Genomic DNA, 23250 nt, shown 5'->3' with positions numbered 1-23250 from the left:
AACAACACGCCTATTCTGACAGGAAAAATAACGCCATCTAATGTAAGATTGCCTCAGATTCTTGAAATTTTTTTTTCTCTTGTAAGAGTATCCTTTTGTTGATATTTTATTGTTTTTGGTGATTATCGTGTTTAATTTTATGATTTATCAACAGTTAATTTATTACTGTGCCAACAACTGTTGCTTCAACTGCTTAATAATTTAAAAATAATCAGTTTTACTTTCATAGGTTGATGTATCCTCATCTTTTGTTTACATTTTGATGTTTTGTTTAAAGCATTTTTCATCGATAATCTCACCTGTCATGGCTATTGTTGATAAAAATCAGGGTAAGAAAAAGGGAAAGACAAGGTAAAGAGCGCAGGATTTATAAAAATAAAAAGTTGATGGAGGGAGAAAAAGAGTAAAGAAAAAGGAATGATGAAGATGATGATGAAGAAAGTAGACTAGGGAGATAAAATAAAGGGGAAACTGAGTTAACTTTGGGCCATCAAGGCAGTTTACCAGAACATACTATAGTTACTGATAAATTTGACCATGAACTTGAAAAAAGTATATCATAATGTATTACTATTATGGGTTAAAAGAGTATTGAGAAAAGCAAAAATCAAATAAGCAAATTGTATCAATTCAAGGTTATGTAGACTCAACTCCTTTCCTTCAATTATATGAGCCAGAAATTATTTGAATAATCATAAATAACCGAAATGATGGTGAAAAAAGCTTATAGATTGAGTGATTTGAGCAACAAGAAACTTGGTGTAAAGACATGTTATGAGGGTCACAGTGGCGAAAGGTCAACGAAATTGTTAATAGTTGCCGAATGTTAGGTAAAATTATCTAATAAATTGACAATAAACATGTTGATCTCTTTTTTTCCAAGATTTATTTTCTTTGTTTACTACCAAATCAGGCAAAAATAACAATATATAAGATGACAGTAAATGGTTGAGAATGTCCTCCGGTTGACTGGACAAAGAAAGTGAGGAGAAGATTTATTTTCAAGATGTCTTTTGATCTCTTTTCTTATATCTTATGTTATCTTGTTGAGTCTTTTATAAATTTAAATTTCAAATCTTCATGTTGAAGATGCCTGTTGTTTGGGTAAACCAGATTTTGAAAGCTAACTATTGAGTTTTAGACTCATTCCTTTGTTTGAATTTCTTCCAGCTCCATCCACGGTAAATGTTGAGGTTGATGTTGTACTATTGAATCGCTGGTATTAAATGAATTAGTGTGATTAACATGGCGGTGAAGATGATGATGACTGTATTGGTGTTGAGGAATAGCAATTCCATGATGATGAGAATGATATTGATGATGGTTGTTGTTGTTGTTGTTATTGTTGTTAGTGGTGACGGTAATATTATTGTCATTGTTTAGGCTTGAATTAACATTGATACTGTTGTTGTTTTTACCAACTTCCGAAGAGGTAGATAATTTAGAGAAGGCTAACAAGGTTTCCGGAAAATTAGGTGGTGTTGCTGGTGTATTGGCTGGCGTTGAGAGAGGGTTAAATCGTCCATTCTGATGAAATCCTGGAATCGGCGTTTCTTGAAAAAAGACGCTTAAAGCTTGTTGAAATTGCCAATTATTATTATTGAGCAATTGTTTAGCTTGATCATGACTACATCCTGCAACCAAGACAAACTGATTAATCATTACTTGTTCTCGAAGAGTATCCATCTCGAGATGTCAACTGGTAATCTCCAATGATAAGTCTCCGTTTTGATTACAATTAAATAAATATATGTATTTATATAGAATTGAATAATTAGATGTATAAATATATGTTTTGTTAAAAAAAACAGTTGAATAAAGCGAGAAACAAGAGGCAGACAAGGAAAACACAATTGTAAACACAACAAAACAAAATATGTAACCAACTAAATGTTATGCTTTGAGTATCACTATTTAACAGTAATATAATTTTCTTTGTTGTTTTTTAATTGTTGATCCTTAAATTTTACAAGATTACAGCCAAAAAATGTACGTTCATAATGTTGTTGTTGATGTTGATAAAAAAACCCAGCCGTGTGTCCAAGAGCGACACTAAATTAGACAGAGAGATGAAAGGAAACATCAACCAAGTTTGTTTATTTTCTTGTTTACCAACAATGTATGAATGTGCATAACAGTATAACATGTTCATATCATCCAAAAGATGGAAGCACATTATTATCCAATTTTTTAGCGGCGCCCTAAAAACTGCTGTTAAAAGCCTATCAAAAGCTATTAATAAAAAAATCAAATACCAATTACAAGTTTTGTTATCATGTTTTGAATCTCTAAATGCTCTCCTACTCCATTTAAATTGTCAATTGTTTGAAATTGTTTATGATTTGATTGATTAATATGAAAAGTTAACGTTTTGTAAGTTTAGATGTTTTCACCTCTTTAGTCTCTAAATTGTATCAAATCATCTGCTTAGGAACTGTGATTCAATTCCAACAAAGACTTTATACATTTCCACTGAGCGGAAATTTCGTCATGGTTATACCAAGTTTCATATTCCACTTTCAAGGTTAGATGATAGTTTTCTAGACAGCAATTCAATTACATTCACTGCCTTCAAAGCCTCTAAAGCCTTAAAAGATGTCCAATCGAGGTAATAGCTGTTTATCTACTGAACAAGTTGTTTTCATGATTTTCATGTTAATATTCAGACTGACTTATGATCACTAATTGACTTTACGAGTTTTCTGGTTATCTTACATCTGTATTTGAATAAATTACGTTAAAATTGGTCATGAAATAAATTGACTGATTTTCATTAAAACCGGGACAATTAAAGACCGATTGAAAATAAATGAGACATTTGAAAGTGAATAAGAGGCTGAAGTGTATTCCTGTTTTGATTATTATTAATATTTAAGAAAAGTTCTGAGAAAATAAGACTTGATGAGATAATTTTGAGTAATTTAATTTTTATATTCACTTGCTAGTAACTTTCGCATTTTGCTTACTTTGAATTTGCCGGTTCTATAAATGATTGGTTCTTCATTCATTGTTGACAAACTCAAGATCATCAAAACACAAATGTTTCTTTCTCGTTATTAAATTTAACTTTGTACTGTTTAATTGTTAATAAGTTTTTTTGTAATTTCATATAATCCAGTTATCGAAGATGCCAGAAGCATCAGCTAAATCAAATGTTGTCAATGAGGAAACGCAAGTCGATCTATTCAGGGACACACCAGTACGTTTAATGGGTAAATATTTTACAATTGATTGTTACTGAATAACATTTGGTTTATCCCAATCCTCATCCTTTTAATCTATATTTTTCAATTACCTCCTCCTTCCCATTCCGTATTTTGATTTTTACATCCATCACCTTCATGTTCTTATCTAAACTCTGATTTCTTTCAATTTATCTCTCTTTGTCACCTTCAATGTTTAGGTTATGCCAATGAGTGTGGTGAATCGTTTAGAGCGTTGATTCACGTTAATTGGGTCAGATTGTCTTATGCAGTTGCCTCTGGTTACGTAGTTGCTGATACTGTGGATAAATGTTACAAACAATCAAAGGTGATGATAACAGATGATTTATTTTAATCAATGTGATACTTAATTAGCGTTTAATTTCCTCCATCTTATCATCTGTTTACTTATTTTACATCATTGTAACTCAATTATCATTTGTTTTTTTATCTGTTTTTCATTGCTTTTATTCAGTTACCCTTTGAAAACGAGTCAATCAAAAGGCGTAAAGTATTGAAGACTCTTGTTGATACTATGGTTTGGCAAAGTTTAGCTTCAGTTATCATTCCAGGTTGGAATTTTCCTTTCATTTTCCTTTCAAAGAGCATCGATAATTACCATAATTACCATTATAATAACGATGTTAATACATTAATGTTTGGATCTATACTTTTCATTCTTCTCTCTGCAATCGATAGACTGTTGAAGGATGAATATGAATCAGGGTTGTTCACCTCCACCATGAACTTTACCTTGAAAGTCTCAAGCTCAAGTCTAGGTTGACCAATACCAAAATTATTTTTCATTTATGATTTCGTTATGGTTTTTATCGGATGATTAAAATGTACCGAAGCTTAAATTTCGAGTTGAGGTTGCAAGCTGATGAACTTTTATGGACATAAGAACTGAAACCATAAAAAACTTCTTTGATTGAAGGATTTTGATTCGCTTTCTAAGTTCAAACTTCGATTGCATTTTGTCCAATTGTAGAACCAGATTTTATTTTATTTCTGAGACCAAAGAAATTTTCTATCAGTCATGATTGCTGCAGCCTTTACTATGATTAATGCATATTAATCTCACACAATTATACGGTTATATGAGGGTTCCAGCCTTCAAATTATTTATTTTAGTCCCTTTGGTTCTTTTTTATGTTTAAATCAATATCAGGTTCATAGAACTGAATTATTCAATAGAAATAATGGAAATATATTAACAGCTAGAGCGATGATTCACAAGGAACATTTACCTTATTATTATCCATCATTACTTATTTTTACTTTCATTATAAGTACAGTGTAACAAATTTTGGTTCATAACAACCGTGGTAATGCATGGTAATGAGGAAAACAAACCAACAGTTTATGATTACATGTTTACGGAGAGACTTTCAATTCCGATTATGTTGGTCTGATCTCATAATGATTAACATCTTTATTGTTATTGTTATTAATACTAATGTTAACTTAGGATGCAATTGTGTTCATTTATAAACAATTATGTTCCAATGAAAAACGATTTTGTATTTAATTTCCTTTCCTTGATAAGTTAGACTTGTCATAAATGTAAGTTGCTAGGTAAACATGATTGTCTTAAATGATTTGAATGGTTATTTAATGAATTGAAGGATTGTTAACTCAATTATCATTGATTTATTTGTTTTGTGATTGCATTTGATTTCACCTTTTTCCTGAACTTGACAAGTCAAAATGAGTTGAAAGTAAAACCAAAAATCATTATCAATGTAAGTTAAATTGTCGATACATTAAATGTTAATGGCTAGAAGTTGCTTTAGCTTGATTATCAATCCTTGATTAATTGGTTCCAATGATCAGTTAAAAGACATTTGTTGTCAATAGCCTTGTTTTGTCGATTAACTGCTGAATAGTTGGCAACAAAGGGAAACTGAATAAAGTAAAATTGAATAATATGTTGGGATAGTTGTGATTAAGCTCATGCTGATTGGGATGATGTTGATTAATTTGAAACAAATCGTTTCTTTCACATGAATGACTAGTTTTATTGTGAATCGTTACATATGAGTTTGTTTGTAAACCTTTGCCTGATCATCACTATAATCATCATCTTAATAAAATCTGTCAAGCTTTTTTTAAATCCATCAACATCAAATAGAAATGTTTATTCAAAGTTGAATCGAAACTGAAAACTTGAAGGAATTCAGTCAACTATGAAATCATCTTGTTTCATCAGTTTCAACCCCTTAACCCGAGAATCTTGTTTACATGTTTCGTTGTCATTCATTTGATAGAATTGAAAAGAACCTTGAAAAAGATTAAACTTGAATATATTATTAATACTTTAACTGATTGTTTAATCATCCTTTAATATAATTTGATATGGAAAGTTAACAGATATAGCTTGACAATGATATTGGTTAACAATATTTCTAATTCATTTGATGCACAAAATAATATCTTTTCAGCGTGCATCTCAGTTTTTCCCCGTTTCTTTTCACTGTTTTAACCCTATTTTAATCATATTTTTCTCGTTTTTATCTCTAGGTTTTACAATCAATCGAATCTGCGTTGTTTCATTGATCATTTTAACTCGCCACTCGCACCTACAGCGACAGAGAGCCAAGTGGGCAACTGTTTTCATTGGGCTTGGATCCATTCCTTTCATTGTAATTATTTGGTTACAATTTATTGTCATACTTCAGCTTCTTATTCATAGGATTCAATCAAATATCATTTTCTGGAATCATTCGTTACTGTCGGATAGTCAGACTTTAAGTTGACAGAATCAAATCTTAAAAAATTGATTTTATTCTGAACTCAATTGCACTATCGCTATTTTAGGAAATTAATTGTAGACATAAAACGTGATGAAGCTATTAATATAAAGCTCAATGGAATAATTCACATTATTATTAATCTCTTGTTAGTTCATCCTTTACTATGATGATAGAGTCTGATTAATCCTAAATATAAAATGATTCAGAAGTAATCAGCAGAAATTTTCTATGTTTCTAGCTAAAAGTTTGTCCTATTGTTTTGATTTTATTGATCAAGATATTTTTGTCTAATTTTTGTTTTTCGTTGTTTCAGGTTAAACCAATTGATAATTTGGTTGATTATTTTATGGATTCATTCTTCAGGAAATATATTATGCCCTAAATGCTCTGAACTCGCATGCCACTAAAGAACACTCAAAAAGAATTGCTCAGGACTATAATGCTCACTAGATGGAAACAATCATTTGATGATCTCCACAACAAAATAGACATGATGGCCTTAGACCTATGCAAGCCAATTTCAACTAAACTATTACTAATACTGAACTTATTTATTACATCTTGAACTTTAATGTCTACCTGTTAGCTTTTTTCATTCAAGTTATTCTAGAATCAAACTGAAGATGATGAAGTTTCAATCAATTTAATTTGAAATATCATTTAAGTGATGTAAATAATTTTTAAAATTATGCAAGTAGTTGCATGTACATGCAGAGATAGTGTATTTGCAGAGATGAAGGGAGAGACTTTAAAAGTGCCATTGCTACCTGAAAATTTCTAGTTTCACCTTTTATCATACAAACCACTCCAAATATCTCACAACATGGAATATGTTGAGTAATAGCGGCCTCGGTCATCACCACCAACACTTCTGGTCATTTCATTTAAATCATCTCAATCTTCCTCCTGATCCAATGTAACCTCTTCAAAACAATAAGAAGCTCATGCAGTTTACACGGTTGTCCAGATTTCTTGATAGCTTGTTAAATCACAGGAACAATTGTTGGAAATTTTTTACACTTGCAACAGTAAAAAGTTAATGACCGAAAGACCGTTCTGATGATTCATGGAGCTCATAAAGTCAACCTGATAAAGACTAAAACTATTGAACAAAAGGCCAACATTTAAGGTTTACCACTTTGGTTTCAGGAAGTTCAACTTTTCCAAATTTTCATGCAAATTTTCGGTTTTTCATGTCAAATAATGATATTAATTTTGATTCAAAAAAGTAAAGTTGAATTTGAAACATCTGAAAATATTGAAACTCGAAGTGATATTACTTATTCTGGAATCTGGTAAACATAATCTTTTTGCCGATATAAACAAATGTTTCGTCTCGAAACTCAAACCTAATGAAAATTGAAGCGAGTTTTTCGTATCTCACAACTTTTCAATTATCAGCTAACTATAATAGTTATTATAATATATTGAATTGAAGTTCACTGTTTACCAGAAAATAATTGTTGCCTTATTAGTTAACATGTAACACTAATTACTTCAGCAGCTAACTGAATTAACTTTAAACCAGTCAACCCATTTAACCTTTCATGTTGCTCATTACTTAATTTTGATAATTGGTCAAATTAACGTTACCTTCAACGATAAATAGTCAATTTCAAGTGTCCTTCTGAATTGAAAATCTAAATTTGATTCTCAATGTTAATGCAGTTTTAAATCAACCCAAGTCTTTAGCCGTAACCTTTCAATGCTTTTCCCACTTATGCGTATTTATTTTTAAAATGAAAGGTTAAAGTAGTAAGTAAACAAAACAATATTAAAGATGATTCAAAATTTAACAGGTAAGTTTTTGTTTAATTAGAAAGCCTTTCTAAGTAAACTACAATAAACAATATTTACTAGGAATAAACTATACAAATACATGTAAATCAACATGAAATTTATGGAACTTAATGTTTTTGTTCAGTATCTCACACTAATATTAGGTCATTCAATAATTTCGCGTGAAAACTTACCGAATATCGAATCGTAATTAATTTTTTGAGTACCTAAAGACATGGCATTTACCCAAATCAAGGTTGAATTTGATTCTGGTTTCGGGTTTGGTATTGTGAAAGATACTATCGAAAAATGGTCACACAAATCAGCAGTCGTAATCAAAGCAATCAATTGGAATCAGTGGTGATGCCGTTAAAGAGCCTGGACTGAAAAAAATTCGCGATTTTCAATTTCTACTTGAATGTAGTCTTAATATCTCGTAAGATGAACGTTTTAAAATGGCCTGTTTGACCAAACATCATTTTTGCTCGCAATCATTGAACCTAATAGTTCAACTACAAAAAGATGTCTTGTACACATTGATTGGGAATTTGATTATTTTAACCAAAAGATGAACCCGTTCTGGCTTTAAAATCATAGATGCTAGTCTAGTTCAGCCAAGACAGTCAGCAAATTAATTATTTCTTAATTGTTCAATTAGAAATTAGAAATTCATATTCTTCAATACCAAATGTGTAACAATCAAATAAAGTCAATTATGTAGTGGTTTATTTAAAATACATTTTAATGCTTGAAACCTTTACATTGTACATTCATTGTAGAGACACGTTTAACATAAAAAATATATGTATTATAAATAGAGCCAGAAATGGATTTAGTTCATTTAAAAAATGATTGAGAGTTTTTATGAAATGATTTATATAATCTGTTGAGTATATTTAATAATAGGCTTAATTACTCGATTGATTAACCTTCAAAATAGTATTATAAACTGATCACTTCAAAGGTACATTTGTTGATTGTAATACAAGCTGAAAATAGAGATGAAATGTTTTGTCACACATTTAATTGTAGCTTTACAGTTTCATCTATTCATTGTCAGCTTCTTATTTTAATGGAAACTATAATATTTAAAATTCATGATGAAAAAACAGTAATTTAGTAGCTAATAGCTTTGAAATTGTTGACTTTCATGCCTGTTGAATGAAGTGTTTGATGAACTTCTTGTTAATTTCATTCCATTATGAAATTCAAGTTTTTACCCAACCATGTAAAATCATGTTCAGCCCGATCTTCAATAATAAAATTGATAGTTCACCAAACATTTTCCCGTTTATCAATCAAGGTGATCCAATGATTATTGTAAAAACCACATTCTTATTACGTGCATTCAAATACCTCAGTTGGGTCAATTAAGGAAACCCAAGTGAAAAACATTGGTTTAAGTCAATAATTTCATTTGTAAGGTACAATTGTAATTAAATAATTCACTCAATAGTGTGAACTCAATAATGTTAATAATTATGATTAGCAACTGAGTCAGTTATTACACACTGGTCTCATCCTTTGTCATCCTGATCCAACCAGGCACTTGATCCCATTAGACTATTTGTTTTTGTCCGAATCAATATTGAAGCAGCTGTATGAATGTCGATAATAATTTCATTATTTCCAGAAAAACGGTAAAATCAAGATGAAATAATATCTAATTGGGAGCGAAAATTGGAAGCTCATTTTTTTGTATTGTCCAAATCAAACAAGCCATCTCTTTTGCACATCAACATGATCAACAAGCATTTCAGTGATTACAAACTGAATCAAAATAACAGTCTAACAATAAAGAATAGCACAATTTTCGCCCTTCTCTGGCAAAGTGTGTTTGCATTTGTCCCATCTAATTTAAAACCTAACCCTGACCTAATACACAAACTATAGCTGTTGATGGTTAATGGTGGCGTTTGTGATACCGTTACTGGCATCATTATTACCAGAACAATTAACTTTTAACAAAAGTCGATGAATGAACCCATTGTTGATAGGAATCAGCAAATGTAAACCCAAAGTCCTTTTGATGGTGGGTAAAGAGTGAACGTTGAAGAGATGTTGCCTTCTGAGGTTGTGTCCACACAAAAAGGGAAACATTTTCGCGGTTAAACATGTCAGCTTTCAATGAGACTTTCTTTCACTTTTTACAGGTAAGAATCAGATGAAGATGGAGATGAAGAGATGATTCTATTGAAGATAATGATCATGTTGATCATGATGATAGAATAGGAGGAGAGTAAGACGAGAGACTGAGAGAGTTAAAACACTTGAACAGAAGAAACAAAAACTTGATACCAAAATAGTTAAACGTTAAACCAGTTTGTTACCGACTGAACTCTGATTAATGCTGTTGCACATTTTTTCCCCTCTTTTCTTCCTTATCTAACTTGTTATCTTCTGATTACAGTTTATAACAAACAGAAGCAAATCTAACCTTTGACTTGTTCACTTGTTGTCACAGTTAGTCACTGTCGGCTAAAAAATCTGGTTAACCGTTGCTGATGTTTTATGCTTTGTTTCAATTTGTTACTCCTTTTTGTTTCAACTTTTTTTTCACCAGCATCATAATCGTCTTCAGTTTTCATCAGACAGGAACCCTGTCTTTAGTGCCTTTTGATTCTGTCCATGAAATACAACAGAAGAAAAAATAAACATAACCATGATCAACTCTATCTGTAAATTTAACCTCATCTGTCTCTCTAGCCATCAACAATAATATCAACTTTCAATTACTGTCAAACAATCTTATGCTGTGTGTTCCTACGTTTTTTAAGTATAATTTTACCACCAAATCATCATCATATCTAGTCACCTTGCATCATTTACTAATCATCATTGATTTATTTATTCTTGTGCTTGCAATTTTACACCCAATTGCTTCTATTGTTTAATTGTTATACAGTTAAATTATTGAATCTCACTCAAGACTCAACTCTTGCCAAGTTTAACATTTTCATCTGACCATGAATTACAATCATCTTGCTACCCTGATTATTTTAATTTATTTGCACAAAGCTTCATCCTTATGTAAGTAAAATCTCAGCTATTGTAATTCAAATTTCATTTATAAATGAATAATTTTCACTGTCACAAGCTATTTACACCATTAGATGTCCTTCCAAAGGCAACATCAACTTGATTTTTTCGGATAATTGCTAATCAACTTATTGCATGTACATGTAAATTGTTTAACCAAAACTTATCAATTCATATCACACAAGTTTTCCGCTGTTTTATTCATATTGCTATTTAATGGCAGTTTAAGCTGTTATTATTAACCTGATGTGAAAGTTACTTTGAATCGCTAGACTTTTTTACCTATTTTTTATATCAGTTAGATCACACTGTCAATCGATTTAATTGACTCTACAAAGAGCAGAACAAGGTTAATTTAGATTAACTCTTTTAATCATTACAAGTAATCGGATGCATACTAGTTGTATTACATTATATTAAATTACTTTCGATGAAAAGACTGTCAACAAGCAAGAGAACAATCTTCAACTTGACAGTTTATCCATCAGTGTATTAGCGAATCATGGCTTACATCAAATTAAAGTAACCTTGCTTAATTGTTAATCGTAACCTTGCTTGTCCCTGTTCACTCTATGATGTGTGTGATTGTTCATGTTTTCACATTAAATTGATTAGATTGGAACAGTTTATTTCACTCGATTTTAGTATCAGTCAATTTTTTTTAACTTTATTCAAACTTGGTCACACCATGTTTCAAGGTTAATCCGTTTTGTTTTTCAACGCAAGGGTCAGTTTCTTAATCACCTTTCTGATATTTGAAGTGTAAAAATGATTGCTCTTTAACATCAACGCGTAAAATTAAGGTTAACCGGAAAAATATTTGTAAACAATTTGAACAAATATTGACCATTAAATTAGCTACTTTCGGATGTTTGAGTCGAAACCAATTCTCATTAGTTAATCAATTTGTTTTTAATTACTTTTTGACCTTCTAATGATATATATCTTTTCACTTTACAGATCCAGCTGATCGTTGGTACTTTCCTTTTAATCCACCCGATAATAGTTTGGGTGATTCAATTGCCAGTTCATCAGAAAGCGAATCATCAACACAAGCAACTGATTATATTCGGAACAGTGAACTTGTAAGATTTGTAGACTACTCATCAACCCTTGGATCACCTTTAGCGTCACTTTCCTCATTAACACCTCTGATTATCGATCAATCAGCCAAAAGAGAGGCACCTCGAAATGGTACATTAGCTTATTCCGCGGCTAAATCAATTATCTGTGATGAAGATACTGTTGAATCATTATTTTCCCTGATCTCACTTGTTCGTCACCATGAAAATGAAAAGTCAAAGGAAACAGCACGACATCGAATAATGGGACACTTTTGGAAGTATGGCTTAGAAACTTATGCTCAAAAGTTTACAACCAGATCAGGTTTGAATGGAGTTAATCTTATTGGCATTTGGCCAGGTAAAAATCGCAACAAAACTGGTGACTCGATAGTTTTGCTGGGTGGTCATTATGATACCGTTAAGGGAACCCAAGGCATTGACGACAATGGTTCTGGAATCGTAGCTTTGCTTGAGATTGTCCGACTCATTGGAGAAACTAAACCTTCACTTGATCATTCCATATTCTTTGTGGCCTTTGATTTTGAAGAATCGGTACGATAATAGATCTCTATAATTATATGTTGATAACTGATAATTTGCTTTATCTTTTTGTTTTTAGGGACTTTGGGGCAGTAAAGCCTTTGTGTCTGAATATTTAATTCCTAACGAGTTGCTTGGAAAAAGAGTCGACTTTTTAGGAGCATATATTATTGATATGATACTTACCTGGGACCCAACCGAAGGCAGCCAAAGTTTCAGTGATGATTTTAGAAAGGTATGCTTTTTAAAAATTTTATTATATTTTATTAAAGACTAGTTAATCGTATGGTGACAACCTAATCAAATTTTCACCATAAATATAAATTAAAGAAGTTTAGAATACTGAAGAAAGAAAACGTTAGACTTAATAATAGTCTATTTATCTTAAGCCGTGTTTTAGTCAGGATGTTTCTTTTCAAAAATGCTTCAATGCTCCTTTTCATCTTTTTACCAGGAAACCCCAGAAGCTGTGGCCAAAGTGCGTAAAAATAAAAACCGAGGAGACTTTGCATCAATCTGGATGAGACGAGGTTATGACAAATCCATCTGGGAACCGTTAGAGAAATCATGGAACCGATTCACCAACAGCACAAAATACAAACTTATCGCTTTTGATCCCAATTTACCAGATAAAATGTTTATGCGTAAAAAAGATATTCGAGAATCTGCTCAAACATTTCTACGCTCGGACCACTCATCCTTTTGGTATCACGGCAGTCGTAAGATTCGCCCTTTAAACGCTCTTCTAATCACCGATCTTGGTAAGTTATCGCTAATTTTGCAATAAGATATTCAATTCAAAAAACGAACACCTTTCAATCAATAATCATTCTTAAGAGGATTATTTCCATTATTACAACTAGATTTACTAACCTTGGGGAAACTTTCAGTCAATTATTCCCGTTTATTAGTTACTTTTGTTATTCGATTCTATTTTTTCAATTTGAAATACCATGAAAAAGCTCACAATAAAACAATTTCCTCAGCTTTATGCAAGTTTTCAAGAAAATAAATAGTTTAAGGTATTTAGTGTTTTTTAATGTAACAAAAACATCAATTTGAAAGCTATTAATAGTGCAATGACGAAGATGGTTTAAAATTTTAAATAAAAATGTTAGATTATTCAATAAAAACTGAAATGTATGCCAAACATATAATTTCATATTTTTTGTTTATTGAGCTTGTTTAATGACCCAAATGATTGGCCGTTTTAACATTTCTTACACGATACACTTTTAATAATTTATTCATTTCTCTTTTCTTTTCCCAATTTTCAGGACCATGGAGAGGCTACCAAAAATCATGTTATCATAAAGCATGCGATGACTTAAGCCAGATAACTCGAGAAAAGCTGGGCTTTGTTGTCCATATAATTTTAACTCTCCATGATATTGTGACAGTTAACCCACCCACAATTTTAAATGTTAATAAAAGAGAGCCTTCCAGTCCTATACCGAGAAAATGGACTGGCACTCCGTTGAATTGGCCAACAGCTAGACGAACTCCAATAGGATTTGATGGACCATATAACATTGGTAATCGTGGAGTGGTTGATATTGGCCTAAACAATTGGTTATCTGGGGCAACTGATCCACGTTTTCAGACCAACGACTATCGACCATCAACCTGGACAAACAATAAATATCCTAAATCATGGCCAACTAGATCTTCAACCTCAGGCTCACCCTCATCCACATCATCATCGCCTCCATCTTTATTTTCTTATGATGTCAGTGACTTCAATTCAAGGACGCTATCCAATCCATGGTATACACTGAATAATAGACGATCTAATTATTAGAAGTAACAGAATGCTATTATTTTTAAACAAATTTATATTCAATTTAATTTACCAGACGTGATATTAAAAAAGTAAAATTTTTATTTCTTGAAATGCTCCATTAATTACTGTGAGATGCAACTAATGAGCATTCAAACTGTTAAGTTACTAGAAATTTTGGTTCAATTGATTATAATTAGAAACAATGTACGAAATCAAATAGTTTAATTGGTGTTAAAATGAGTGTCGTAAAAAATATTTAACTAGTTGGTTTCAAAAATCAAAAAAAGTTACAGATTGAAAAATCTAAAATGTGTAATTTAAAAAAATATTGGTTACTTTGTCTGGATCAAACTTGCAACAATCATCATACAGGTAAATGTTATGATAATGAACAATTGACAGTTGGCAACTATTGGTAATTTAAACTGTTATTTAGAAAGGTCAACTGTTTGTGTTTAATTCATGGTAAAATGGACCTTGAGTTAATCTTGATTTGTAAACGATTTTCCTCAATTCATTGGAGTGATCATTTGATGGCACTGGTTTTGAAAGTGAATCAATCTGCGACAGAATTGATTCTTGTTGAACCATTATTGTCCTTTTCAACTGGTCAATCTCATTTTCAAGGGCACTTTGTTTGGCAGAAAGAGATGCAATTAAATTGCTGTTATGATTCATCCGTCTTAAAGCCTCACTTGGTCTGTTATTAAATTTTAATTGATCACTATTTCTAGACGGTCGTTCACCTCCATTGATGTATCGTTTGAATTCTTCTTCAGATAAGTTTAGAGATTCACCATTGAGTTTCTCAATGAATGCAACTGCACAGCACAAATTTGTAAAATAGTAACTTGCTTCTCCTGAAGCTAAGCGATTAGGTGATGAAAATTCATTTATAAATCTGATATTTGAGTGAAGTAATGGAGGATTGGCATGGATGACAGTGTAAACAAGAGCTGGTAAAAATAAGTCAGCACTAATGGGTTCACCTTCACGAGATAAATTTAACAATTGAAGTAATGACTTTGAACAATTGACTATACATTCTAATTTTTGAAGAGGAATGCTCTTTGATCCCATCTCAATGATATGTCCAATTGCTTGATCCATAAAATCACAGATATCAGGTTTGGTTAGATCAAGGTAAAGCTCAAGATGGTCCGTCATAATCCAGTCAAGACTTCGAATTTGATTCTGTAATTGTAAATCTTTTTCTTCATCTTCAATTAATATTTGATTGAAAATGGTGTTCCATGTGCTACTCAGTAAACGTATTTCTGTATAATCAATCAGCTGATCGACAGAAACCTGAACAATATCTTTAAAAACAGAATGGTCTTCAAATCGAGACATCATTGCTTGATAAAATTGGTGGACAATTGAACCCATCTGCTCCACTGTTTTCATTTCATTAAGTTGATCCGCTATTTTATTGACTTGCTTTTGAATGTCTTCCAATGGTCCATCTTCGATATCTGATGCAGGTTCATTGGAAGTTCCACCGGCCCAAGAGGGTACAATTGAGCTGTAAATGTCACCATAAGACAATGATATTGAATCAAAACGCAGAAAATTTTTACTTTTTGGTCGGGCAGTTGTCAAAAATACTTGAGAAGTAGATGATGTTGATGAGACTCGATCTCGCAAACCAAATCGTTGAGCTGTATTCCTCAAAATTGATCTTAATGTTCTATTTTGTTTATATGCTTGGTTCCTTCTCTTCTCGGCAAATTTGGTAAAATCCGATACTGGTGATGTTGGTGTTGTAGCAGGTGTTGATGAAGATGATGCTAGTGTTGTAACTGTACTTGTAGTTGGTGATATTGAGCCAGAAGATTGGGTTGTTGTTGTTGATGTTGTTGTTGTTTGAAGAGGTGCATTTGATGTTAAGGAAAGAGATGAAGACGACAATGATGGTGATGATTGAGAAGATAAAGATGGTAAAGATGGTGATGAAGATTGAGAAGATGTTGATGAGGGCGGTATCGATCCATTGGGTTGAATCACCTTAGACGAAAAGCTGTTTGGTAACAGTGGTGCACCAAGGATTGTAGAGAGCCGAGATAGGCTGGAGTTGTTTTCATTTGTAGACACAAGTAAATCATTATTAGAACCTTTGTTGACTAAATTTGGTGTAGCTGAGAAAAAGGAGAATGAAAACATCTAATGGGAATAATTAAATCAAAGGTCGCATGTAAAAAATAAATCATAAGAGATGAGATCAGAGGAAAAATAACAGATAGATACAAGGGAAACAAGAGTAACCAGAATGGGTGAAGAGTAGAAAGACTGAATGAATTCACAATTTGGTGATCTTTTTGTTTATGCTCGGTCTCGTTGCCATTGTTTGAACAATTATTTGGAGGGAGGATTTGGTTGAGATTTTTAAATTGACACTAACAGATTATATACTATTTGTATTGCTTCATTTGATATCTATCTTATCAAATGCAAGCAATCAAATTTACAGAGAAACAGTCAGGCAAAAAAAAGGAGAGAGCGCAAATACAAACGTTGAGTTCATCACTGGAAAGAAACACTTGTATCGATAATTATATTTTAAAATGAATTTATTTTTTAAATCTTTCTCGGCGATTTTATTCCACACACTATTCCAATTTAACAATCTCGTTCGATGTTTTTTCACTCAAACAATGAAATGAAATCACAAATCAATACAATAAGAAGACTATTGTTTTGATTTTTGACAAGAAATTTTTTTATCATAATCTAGTTCGGGCGACTTCGCTAATCAATTTCAGCGCACAAATGAAACGATTTACTGGCTTTTATTAACAGAATATTCAAGATAAAAATGTTTGCTCTATGACTTTTGCTTAGTTACCATGAGATTGATCTGGTGTAGTAAAGGAGTCATACTAAACAAGTTTATCATTCACTTATTTGAACTACGAATTAACACCACTCAATCTATAAGAATACTGATTATAAAAACTAGAGATTATTTACTAATCTTTCAAAAATCTCTGAAATATCAGCCTTAAATCTGTACCAGAGCTGGTTTTATTGATTTGGATTTACTGCTTCTATGAAAATGGGTTGAAAAGACGATAATCTGGTTAATCTGATTGAATGGGTTGGAAGCATAATTTAAATGAGTTTGTTACGACGGTAAAAGTGGATATTTAGTAAGGTGTTATTTTATCAGATCTGAAAATAGTTTAATCAAAAAAAATAAATTCTCATAATTTAATTAACAGATGGCGATGGTTAAGAGTCGATCGACATTAATGAACAATTTCAATTCTTCAACCTTTCCCTTGTGCTCCTTTAAAGATCCTAGATCAGCTGTCATTTACCTGTTTTTACTCAACTGTTTCTATTTTTGTTTTGTTTTTTTAATGTTTATAATTAATTTATTTTTTCTTCTGTTCAGTCTTTAGATTTGGTTTTTGTCATATTTAATTGAAAAGAAATGTCTCACTCAAGTAACATCCAGTTGGATGATAATTTAATTGATTTTATTAACAAAGCCAAGCAAAAGGGTAACATCCGTGCTGTGAAAATTTTAATCAAAGATGAAAAACTTGTTTTGGATGACCATGTAGAACCTCAAGGATCATGGAAAGACGATTTTATCCAATCTGTTAAAAAAATGTTCCTCGATAAGGAACCTTGTTATGTGCTCTTAAGACTGGATTCAGCAGGTAACAGCGATGATGCAAATTATGATTGGATTCTAATTTGTTGGTCACCAGATGATAGTCATGTTAGGCAAAAGATGCTGTATGCATCAACCAAATCAATATTGAAATTGACTTTCACTTTCAGCTCAACTTTGAACGACATATTTGCCACCTGCCAAGATGATTTTAACTCATTAATCGTAAGTATTCAATGTTATAATTTTAGACGAAGGCATGGTGGCTACGCCTTTAATATTTCCTGTTAAACATTACCTCTAGGTGTTTCAGTATAATGATATTTTAATTGATTGAATTTTTTATACTCCTTCAGTCTGGTGATTACTTCAAAACTGCTAAGCAAATTAGTGACGATTTACTGACCGTTCAAGAACAAGATCTGAGAAATGTTAAGAGAGAAGAAGCTCTATCAAGATCTGTAAACGCACCAGGGACTCATAGTATTCCAGGAATTGAGTTTCCCATAACCGATGAAGCTGTTGATGGAATATTAAGATTTAAAGAAGGCTCAATTGGTTTCGCCGAATTCTCATTAGATTTAAGTAAAGAAATGATCCAATTAGAGTCTACCGAAGACGCTTCTAAATTTGATGTAAAAACTCTTGGATCCAGAATGCCAACCAAGAATCCGAGATACATTTTATTCGTTTATCCTCATCAGCATGAAGGAGCATCTCTTAAAAGTATTATCTTTGTTTATTGGGTTCCCGGAAGTGGCTGTTCAATCAAAGAAAAGATGCTTTACTCAACTTGCAAGCTTCCCCTGTTAGCAGCAATTCAGGATGCACGTAAATTCGGAATCGAGATAACCAAAAAATTAGAGATCGATGATATTGATGAGCTCAAAGAAGATAATTTAATGAATGAGTTACATCCACCAAATAGTGCCTCTGCTAGCAAACCTGTCTCGTTTGCCAAGCCTCAAGGTCCAGCCGGTAAAAGAGGAGCGAAACGATTAATCCGAACTGGAAACGATGCATGATTTAACCTTCCGCACACTTTAGTCAACTATTTTAATCGCATTGCTTTTTACTTTAAAATAACGTTTCAATCATAAATTTTACAAATCATTTACTAATAACTACACGAAAACACTTTCTAAAAACTTGCCGTGATCTTACTCATAAAACAGGAAAAAAGTGAAGATAATTTTTGTTTCATCAAAGCTCATATCAAGTTTATTAACGTCTTGGATTAACAGTTATACAAAATTACAAATCTTACCCCTAAACTGTCCATGGTATGTTGATTCCACATTATCCAGAAGTTGGTGGAAATAGTAAATTCAAAAAATACAAAATAATGGGAACAACAGGCATCAATAATGAACCAAAGGCTAATACTGTCAAAAGTGGAATCGCTAAAGCAATTATCAAAATAATTGGATGAACCATTCCAAGTGATAGATTCGATTTTTCTTCACTTTCAGATGGATTCTAGAATGAATTGTTATTCAATCATTTTAATCAAATCTATCTTTTAACAGGAACAAACGATAATAATTATGAATAATATTGCAAATAATCAACACTCACCTTATAAAGTAACATTGGATAATAGATGATATTTGATATTGGCCTTCGAAGACTTTTAATTACTCCATAGTCTCGATTTTCGTTGTCATCATCACTTAGATTGATATGAGTTTCCTCTACAGCATGACAAAATTGAACCGGTGAAAGCATCTCGTGAATATAAATTGTAAATATAATAATACAGCAAAATCTGAGATGTAACATCATCTTTTGGTGATAAACTTTGATAAACATGAGTTTACGATTAACATGAAACAAATGATACACAAGTATAAAATATTGAGATCGACTTTTGTCTTCTTCAAACTAAATTATAACTAAAATCTAATTTCTTTAAATTCAACAAGAGTTTTACCTTTAAAATCTGAACCATACTCTTCTCTCATCCTCAATCATGAAACCATTAAATTGAATTAAAACAGACCGTTACCGGGAAAATAGCAAGAATCAGTGACACATTAATCAAAACAATGGTTTAAGATGACCAAATATTTTTTTACAAATATTAAAAATAATACAGAAAAGACTAAGGCGTTGTTAACTGAATGGTCAGGTTATTATTGAATACAAAAAGATAACCTTGTATTACAAAGCATACAAAACATTATTCTGTTCAATTTTCAGAAAAATTCATAACTTTACATGTATTGATAAAATTCAATTTTGTTGAGCAAAAAATGAGACTTTGACCTAAATTAGTACAATGATAATACAATGAAGTAACATCTGAAAATCATCTCGCATAGTGATTTACTATTTAAAGGCAAAATAATCTCCAGTTGGATCTTCTAACCAAGGATAATTGCGTGAACACTCCATACAAGTGTGAAGACGAACGGTTTCTCCGGGCAATTCTCGACTGTTTAGTGCACACTGACTGGGTAGACTGCAATGAGGTTGACCTGAGACAGTGCACTTCTCTTTCCAAGCTTCGAAATCGGTAATGGAATCAAGGGAAGTAGGTGATTGCATCCATTGAAGAACCTGACTCATGGTGACAAAATAGACATCTTTCTTATTCAACATTTCATCGATCCATTGAATGAAAACTTCAAAAAAATCAGGATTGCTTTTCAACCATGAGGCATGGAAAAAGAGACCCAATGGAGCGCGATTGGTCTTGTAATGGCGGTCAAAGTTGTGATTAAGGAAATTGTAAAATTGTTCAGCAGATAAAATGTTGGCACAGGAGTCAACCATGGAGCAACCAGATAAATCTTCATCAAATTGTGGATCTTCTCGACGATCCAATTCATTCATAACAATCTCCCATACAGGATGTGATCGAGTTGGACAATTTTGTCCATTTCCGTGGCATTTGTGAGGCATTCGGAAATAAAGAGTATAAGGCCAAAGAGGTGGATTGGACAGGGGTGCAGTTATGGTTGAATCGTAGAGGAAAGCTTGCTCATCCATCATGAAGAACTGGTTATTGCCTCCTATTCTTAAGGCGGGTGATCGAAGGCCAACAATTGAGTTATCTGTTATGTTAGCAAATCGCTCCATGATCAACCTAACTCCAGCCATTTCCTTAGCCCATGTTTCTCGAGTTGCTGTGGTCCAATATTTCTCATCTGTGTTGTGAGTAATCGAGTGAGCCGCCATTTCATGACCACGTCTATGAAGCTCCTGGACAGCTGAATAATTTGTATATTTATGAGATACGAAGAAGGTTCCTTTTATAGAGCAACCATTTGGATTGAGGCGATCACTCTTGAATAAAGTGTCATAAACATCGATGTTATTATTGTTGATGGCATCGTCGAAAGAAATCATCACCATTTGAGGTACTTTACTTTGCTCCAATTTACCAGGAATTTGAGTTCCATCAATCGAGCAGTAACATTCAGGTAGGACACATACGGCAGGGTCACAAGGAGGTGCTCGATTTGGGTCTTTATCAAGAGCTAATCAGAAAATGTAAAAAATAATGTTGAGTAAAATGTTCGAGCTAATAGTACCCTCAATAAATAGACGATAACTTACTGCAAACATTTTCATCGGATCCATCAGCACAATCAGGTTTGCCATCACAGAACAGTTCCTTCTCAATGCAGGCAGCATCACCACAAGCCAGTTTACCAGTATCACAGATCGGAGTATCTGTCGATAGTCTAGGTAATGCCAAACGAGGTTCTGTAACCAAAATGAGTTGTTTGAATAAAATTTACAATGTATAATACTTTGAAAAAGTCATGAAGGTATCATAAACTAAATTTACTTACTTTCAAGTTGACCACAATTTTTAACATTATTTTTCCAGTCGCAAGTCTGACGATCGATGTCAAAGGCCAGTCCAGAAGGACATCTCAAAGCAAGTAAGCCTTGAACAGAACATCTAACTACATCACGACAATCTTCATCAGCTGATAATCGAAAATATTCATTGCCTGGTCGCCCTTTGCACAATTCAGCTTCATTAAGATCAGTTTGACGTTTATTTATTTTGAATGAATAACCTGTTGAAAAATAAAATAAAAATATTTCAGTTTAATGTCATCTTTGAAGCAATAGAGTTTCCGGAAAAGGTCAAGTAACATGTTGTATAAAAATAGTATTAATTGCTTCCATAACCTCAAGTTGAAAGTTTCTAGCCAATCAAAGACTTGAATCAATTTCTAATGGTGAAATATTCGCCTGAAACTCATTTACTATGAACTATCAAATCTTTTCTAAGACCCGATTGTCAGATGTTAAAATGCGCAATTTAAGAAAGTATTTTGGATGGATTTACTTTGATTATCCGCTTTATGAAACTGTTATTAGCCCCTGAAGACATAACATTATTAAAGGTATAAAGCAGTAATTCAAGGTAAGCAACAATTTGTAAGAGATTAATCTAGTAAATTCCTGTAAATAAAGATCGAATTACGTATTGCAAATACTGACTGAAAGACTGGACGAAAAAACCACATGTTTTAAAACGCATTAACAAAATCTCATTTTTAAGGCATTAATAAGTATTACAATTAACTCTCATAAAGATATATTAATAAAGACAATAAACCAAAATTGAAAGTTTACTTACCTTGGTTTGGTATACAAAACAAGATTAGAATTACATAGTTGAAAGTAAATAACATGTTGAATATTGAACAGTCAGTTATGAACATTATGATGTAAATAATAGTAAATCAATGGCACTAATGGACTGAATTGAAAATCATCCGAAAAAAGGATGATGTGATGAAAATTAGAAACTGGAGCCAAAAAATGATGAAATTTTCCTATTCGTATTGAACAAAGAAACAAACAATATCCAGCGTTAAGAGCACTAGTGAAGACTAAACGAATATTCTTGGATATTTACTCACACCAAAGACGAAGAAGAAGAAAAGGGATGATAATTTAAAGAGAGAAGAAAGACAAATAAGGAGCAAGGACGCCGAGAATTAAGAAAAGGATTTAAAATATTGGGCTAATCAAGTCATAATCAAGTCTTAACAGAGGGTTAGCAGAAGTTTGAGTAAACATTGTAAAAATCTTTCAGGAGATTCTCAACAGAACTGGTTTTCAATTTTTTACTACCTTTAATTTACTAACTTCTAATTACCTGTTGTTTTAAGGACCTCGTTTGCTGTTTTCTGGCAACAGCTAATTCAGTCTTTCAAGGCTTCCTGTCCTCCTACAATAGCCATAGGACAGTTTCCAGATACACAATGACTGGATTAGTCACTGATTACTTTGTTGTTGACAGACTTTACCTTCAGGTGAATTTGTTGAAGCCATGTACATGCCCATGTCCATGTGAAAATGAGTTTCTTTTCAGCATTATACCCGCGTTATGCTTAACTTTGTTGTTGGCGCTAAAAATTGCTGTAAAAGCATTGACAGTTGATTGTCTTGTAAATTATAGTGCTTATAACGATCTCATGTTTTCTGAACT

The 23250-nt window shown here is 32.2% G+C and overlaps 6 protein-coding genes across 9 annotated transcripts; 3 read left to right on the top strand and 3 right to left on the bottom strand.

Annotated features, from left to right (window-relative positions):
* The first annotated feature begins 75 nt into the window (after window positions 1–75).
* LOC107360583 (mitochondrial fission process protein 1) lies at window positions 76–7215 on the top strand. 4 transcript variants are annotated; one of them, XM_015927269.3, is made up of 6 exons: window positions 76–329; window positions 3119–3212; window positions 3404–3531; window positions 3679–3775; window positions 5727–5848; window positions 6273–7215. In XM_015927269.3, the coding sequence occupies exons 2-6, from the start codon at window positions 3128–3130 to the stop codon at window positions 6339–6341; spliced, it is 501 nt and encodes a 166-aa protein (XP_015782755.2). In that variant the 5' UTR covers window positions 76–329; window positions 3119–3127; the 3' UTR covers window positions 6342–7215. The 4 variants fall into 4 exon arrangements, with proteins under 4 accessions (XP_015782755.2, XP_015782757.2, XP_015782754.2 ...); XM_015927271.3 differs by lacking the exon at window positions 76–329 and adding an exon at window positions 2196–2608; XM_015927268.2 differs by lacking the exon at window positions 76–329 and adding an exon at window positions 2229–2524.
* Window positions 868–1834, bottom strand: LOC107360581 (UBA-like domain-containing protein 2). Its single transcript, XM_015927266.3, has one exon. The coding sequence runs from the start codon at window positions 1684–1686 to the stop codon at window positions 1144–1146; it is 543 nt and encodes a 180-aa protein (XP_015782752.1). The 5' UTR covers window positions 1687–1834; the 3' UTR covers window positions 868–1143.
* Window positions 7216–10190: 2975 nt separating the features above from the next.
* Window positions 10191–14265, top strand: LOC107360409 (uncharacterized). The gene is made up of 5 exons (XM_015927060.3): window positions 10191–10768; window positions 11738–12393; window positions 12461–12616; window positions 12836–13142; window positions 13659–14265. The coding sequence occupies exons 1-5, from the start codon at window positions 10705–10707 to the stop codon at window positions 14180–14182; spliced, it is 1707 nt and encodes a 568-aa protein (XP_015782546.1). The 5' UTR covers window positions 10191–10704; the 3' UTR covers window positions 14183–14265.
* A 104-nt stretch (window positions 14266–14369) lies between these two features.
* On the bottom strand, window positions 14370–17331 carry LOC107360408 (uncharacterized). Its single transcript, XM_015927059.3, has one exon. The coding sequence runs from the start codon at window positions 16325–16327 to the stop codon at window positions 14606–14608; it is 1722 nt and encodes a 573-aa protein (XP_015782545.1). The 5' UTR covers window positions 16328–17331; the 3' UTR covers window positions 14370–14605.
* A 123-nt stretch (window positions 17332–17454) lies between these two features.
* On the top strand, window positions 17455–19702 carry LOC107360411 (twinfilin actin binding protein). Its single transcript, XM_015927063.2, has 2 exons — window positions 17455–18011; window positions 18143–19702. The coding sequence occupies exons 1-2, from the start codon at window positions 17601–17603 to the stop codon at window positions 18809–18811; spliced, it is 1080 nt and encodes a 359-aa protein (XP_015782549.2). The 5' UTR covers window positions 17455–17600; the 3' UTR covers window positions 18812–19702.
* A 120-nt stretch (window positions 19703–19822) lies between these two features.
* On the bottom strand, window positions 19823–22640 carry LOC107360410 (chitin deacetylase 1). The gene is made up of 4 exons (XM_015927062.3): window positions 22393–22640; window positions 21590–21823; window positions 21351–21500; window positions 19823–21271 (listed from the first exon to the last, which is right to left on the bottom strand). The coding sequence occupies exons 1-4, from the start codon at window positions 22475–22477 to the stop codon at window positions 20118–20120; spliced, it is 1623 nt and encodes a 540-aa protein (XP_015782548.2). The 5' UTR covers window positions 22478–22640; the 3' UTR covers window positions 19823–20117.
* Window positions 22641–23250: the final 610 nt, after the last annotated feature.

The sequence above is a fragment of the Tetranychus urticae genome, chromosome 2 (assembly GCF_039701765.1).
Source record: "Tetranychus urticae isolate SD_2017Ah chromosome 2, NJAU_TeUrti_SD_1.0, whole genome shotgun sequence".
NCBI classification, from domain to species: domain Eukaryota; kingdom Metazoa; phylum Arthropoda; class Arachnida; order Trombidiformes; family Tetranychidae; genus Tetranychus; species Tetranychus urticae.
This window is presented reverse-complemented; position numbering and strand designations above follow the sequence as displayed.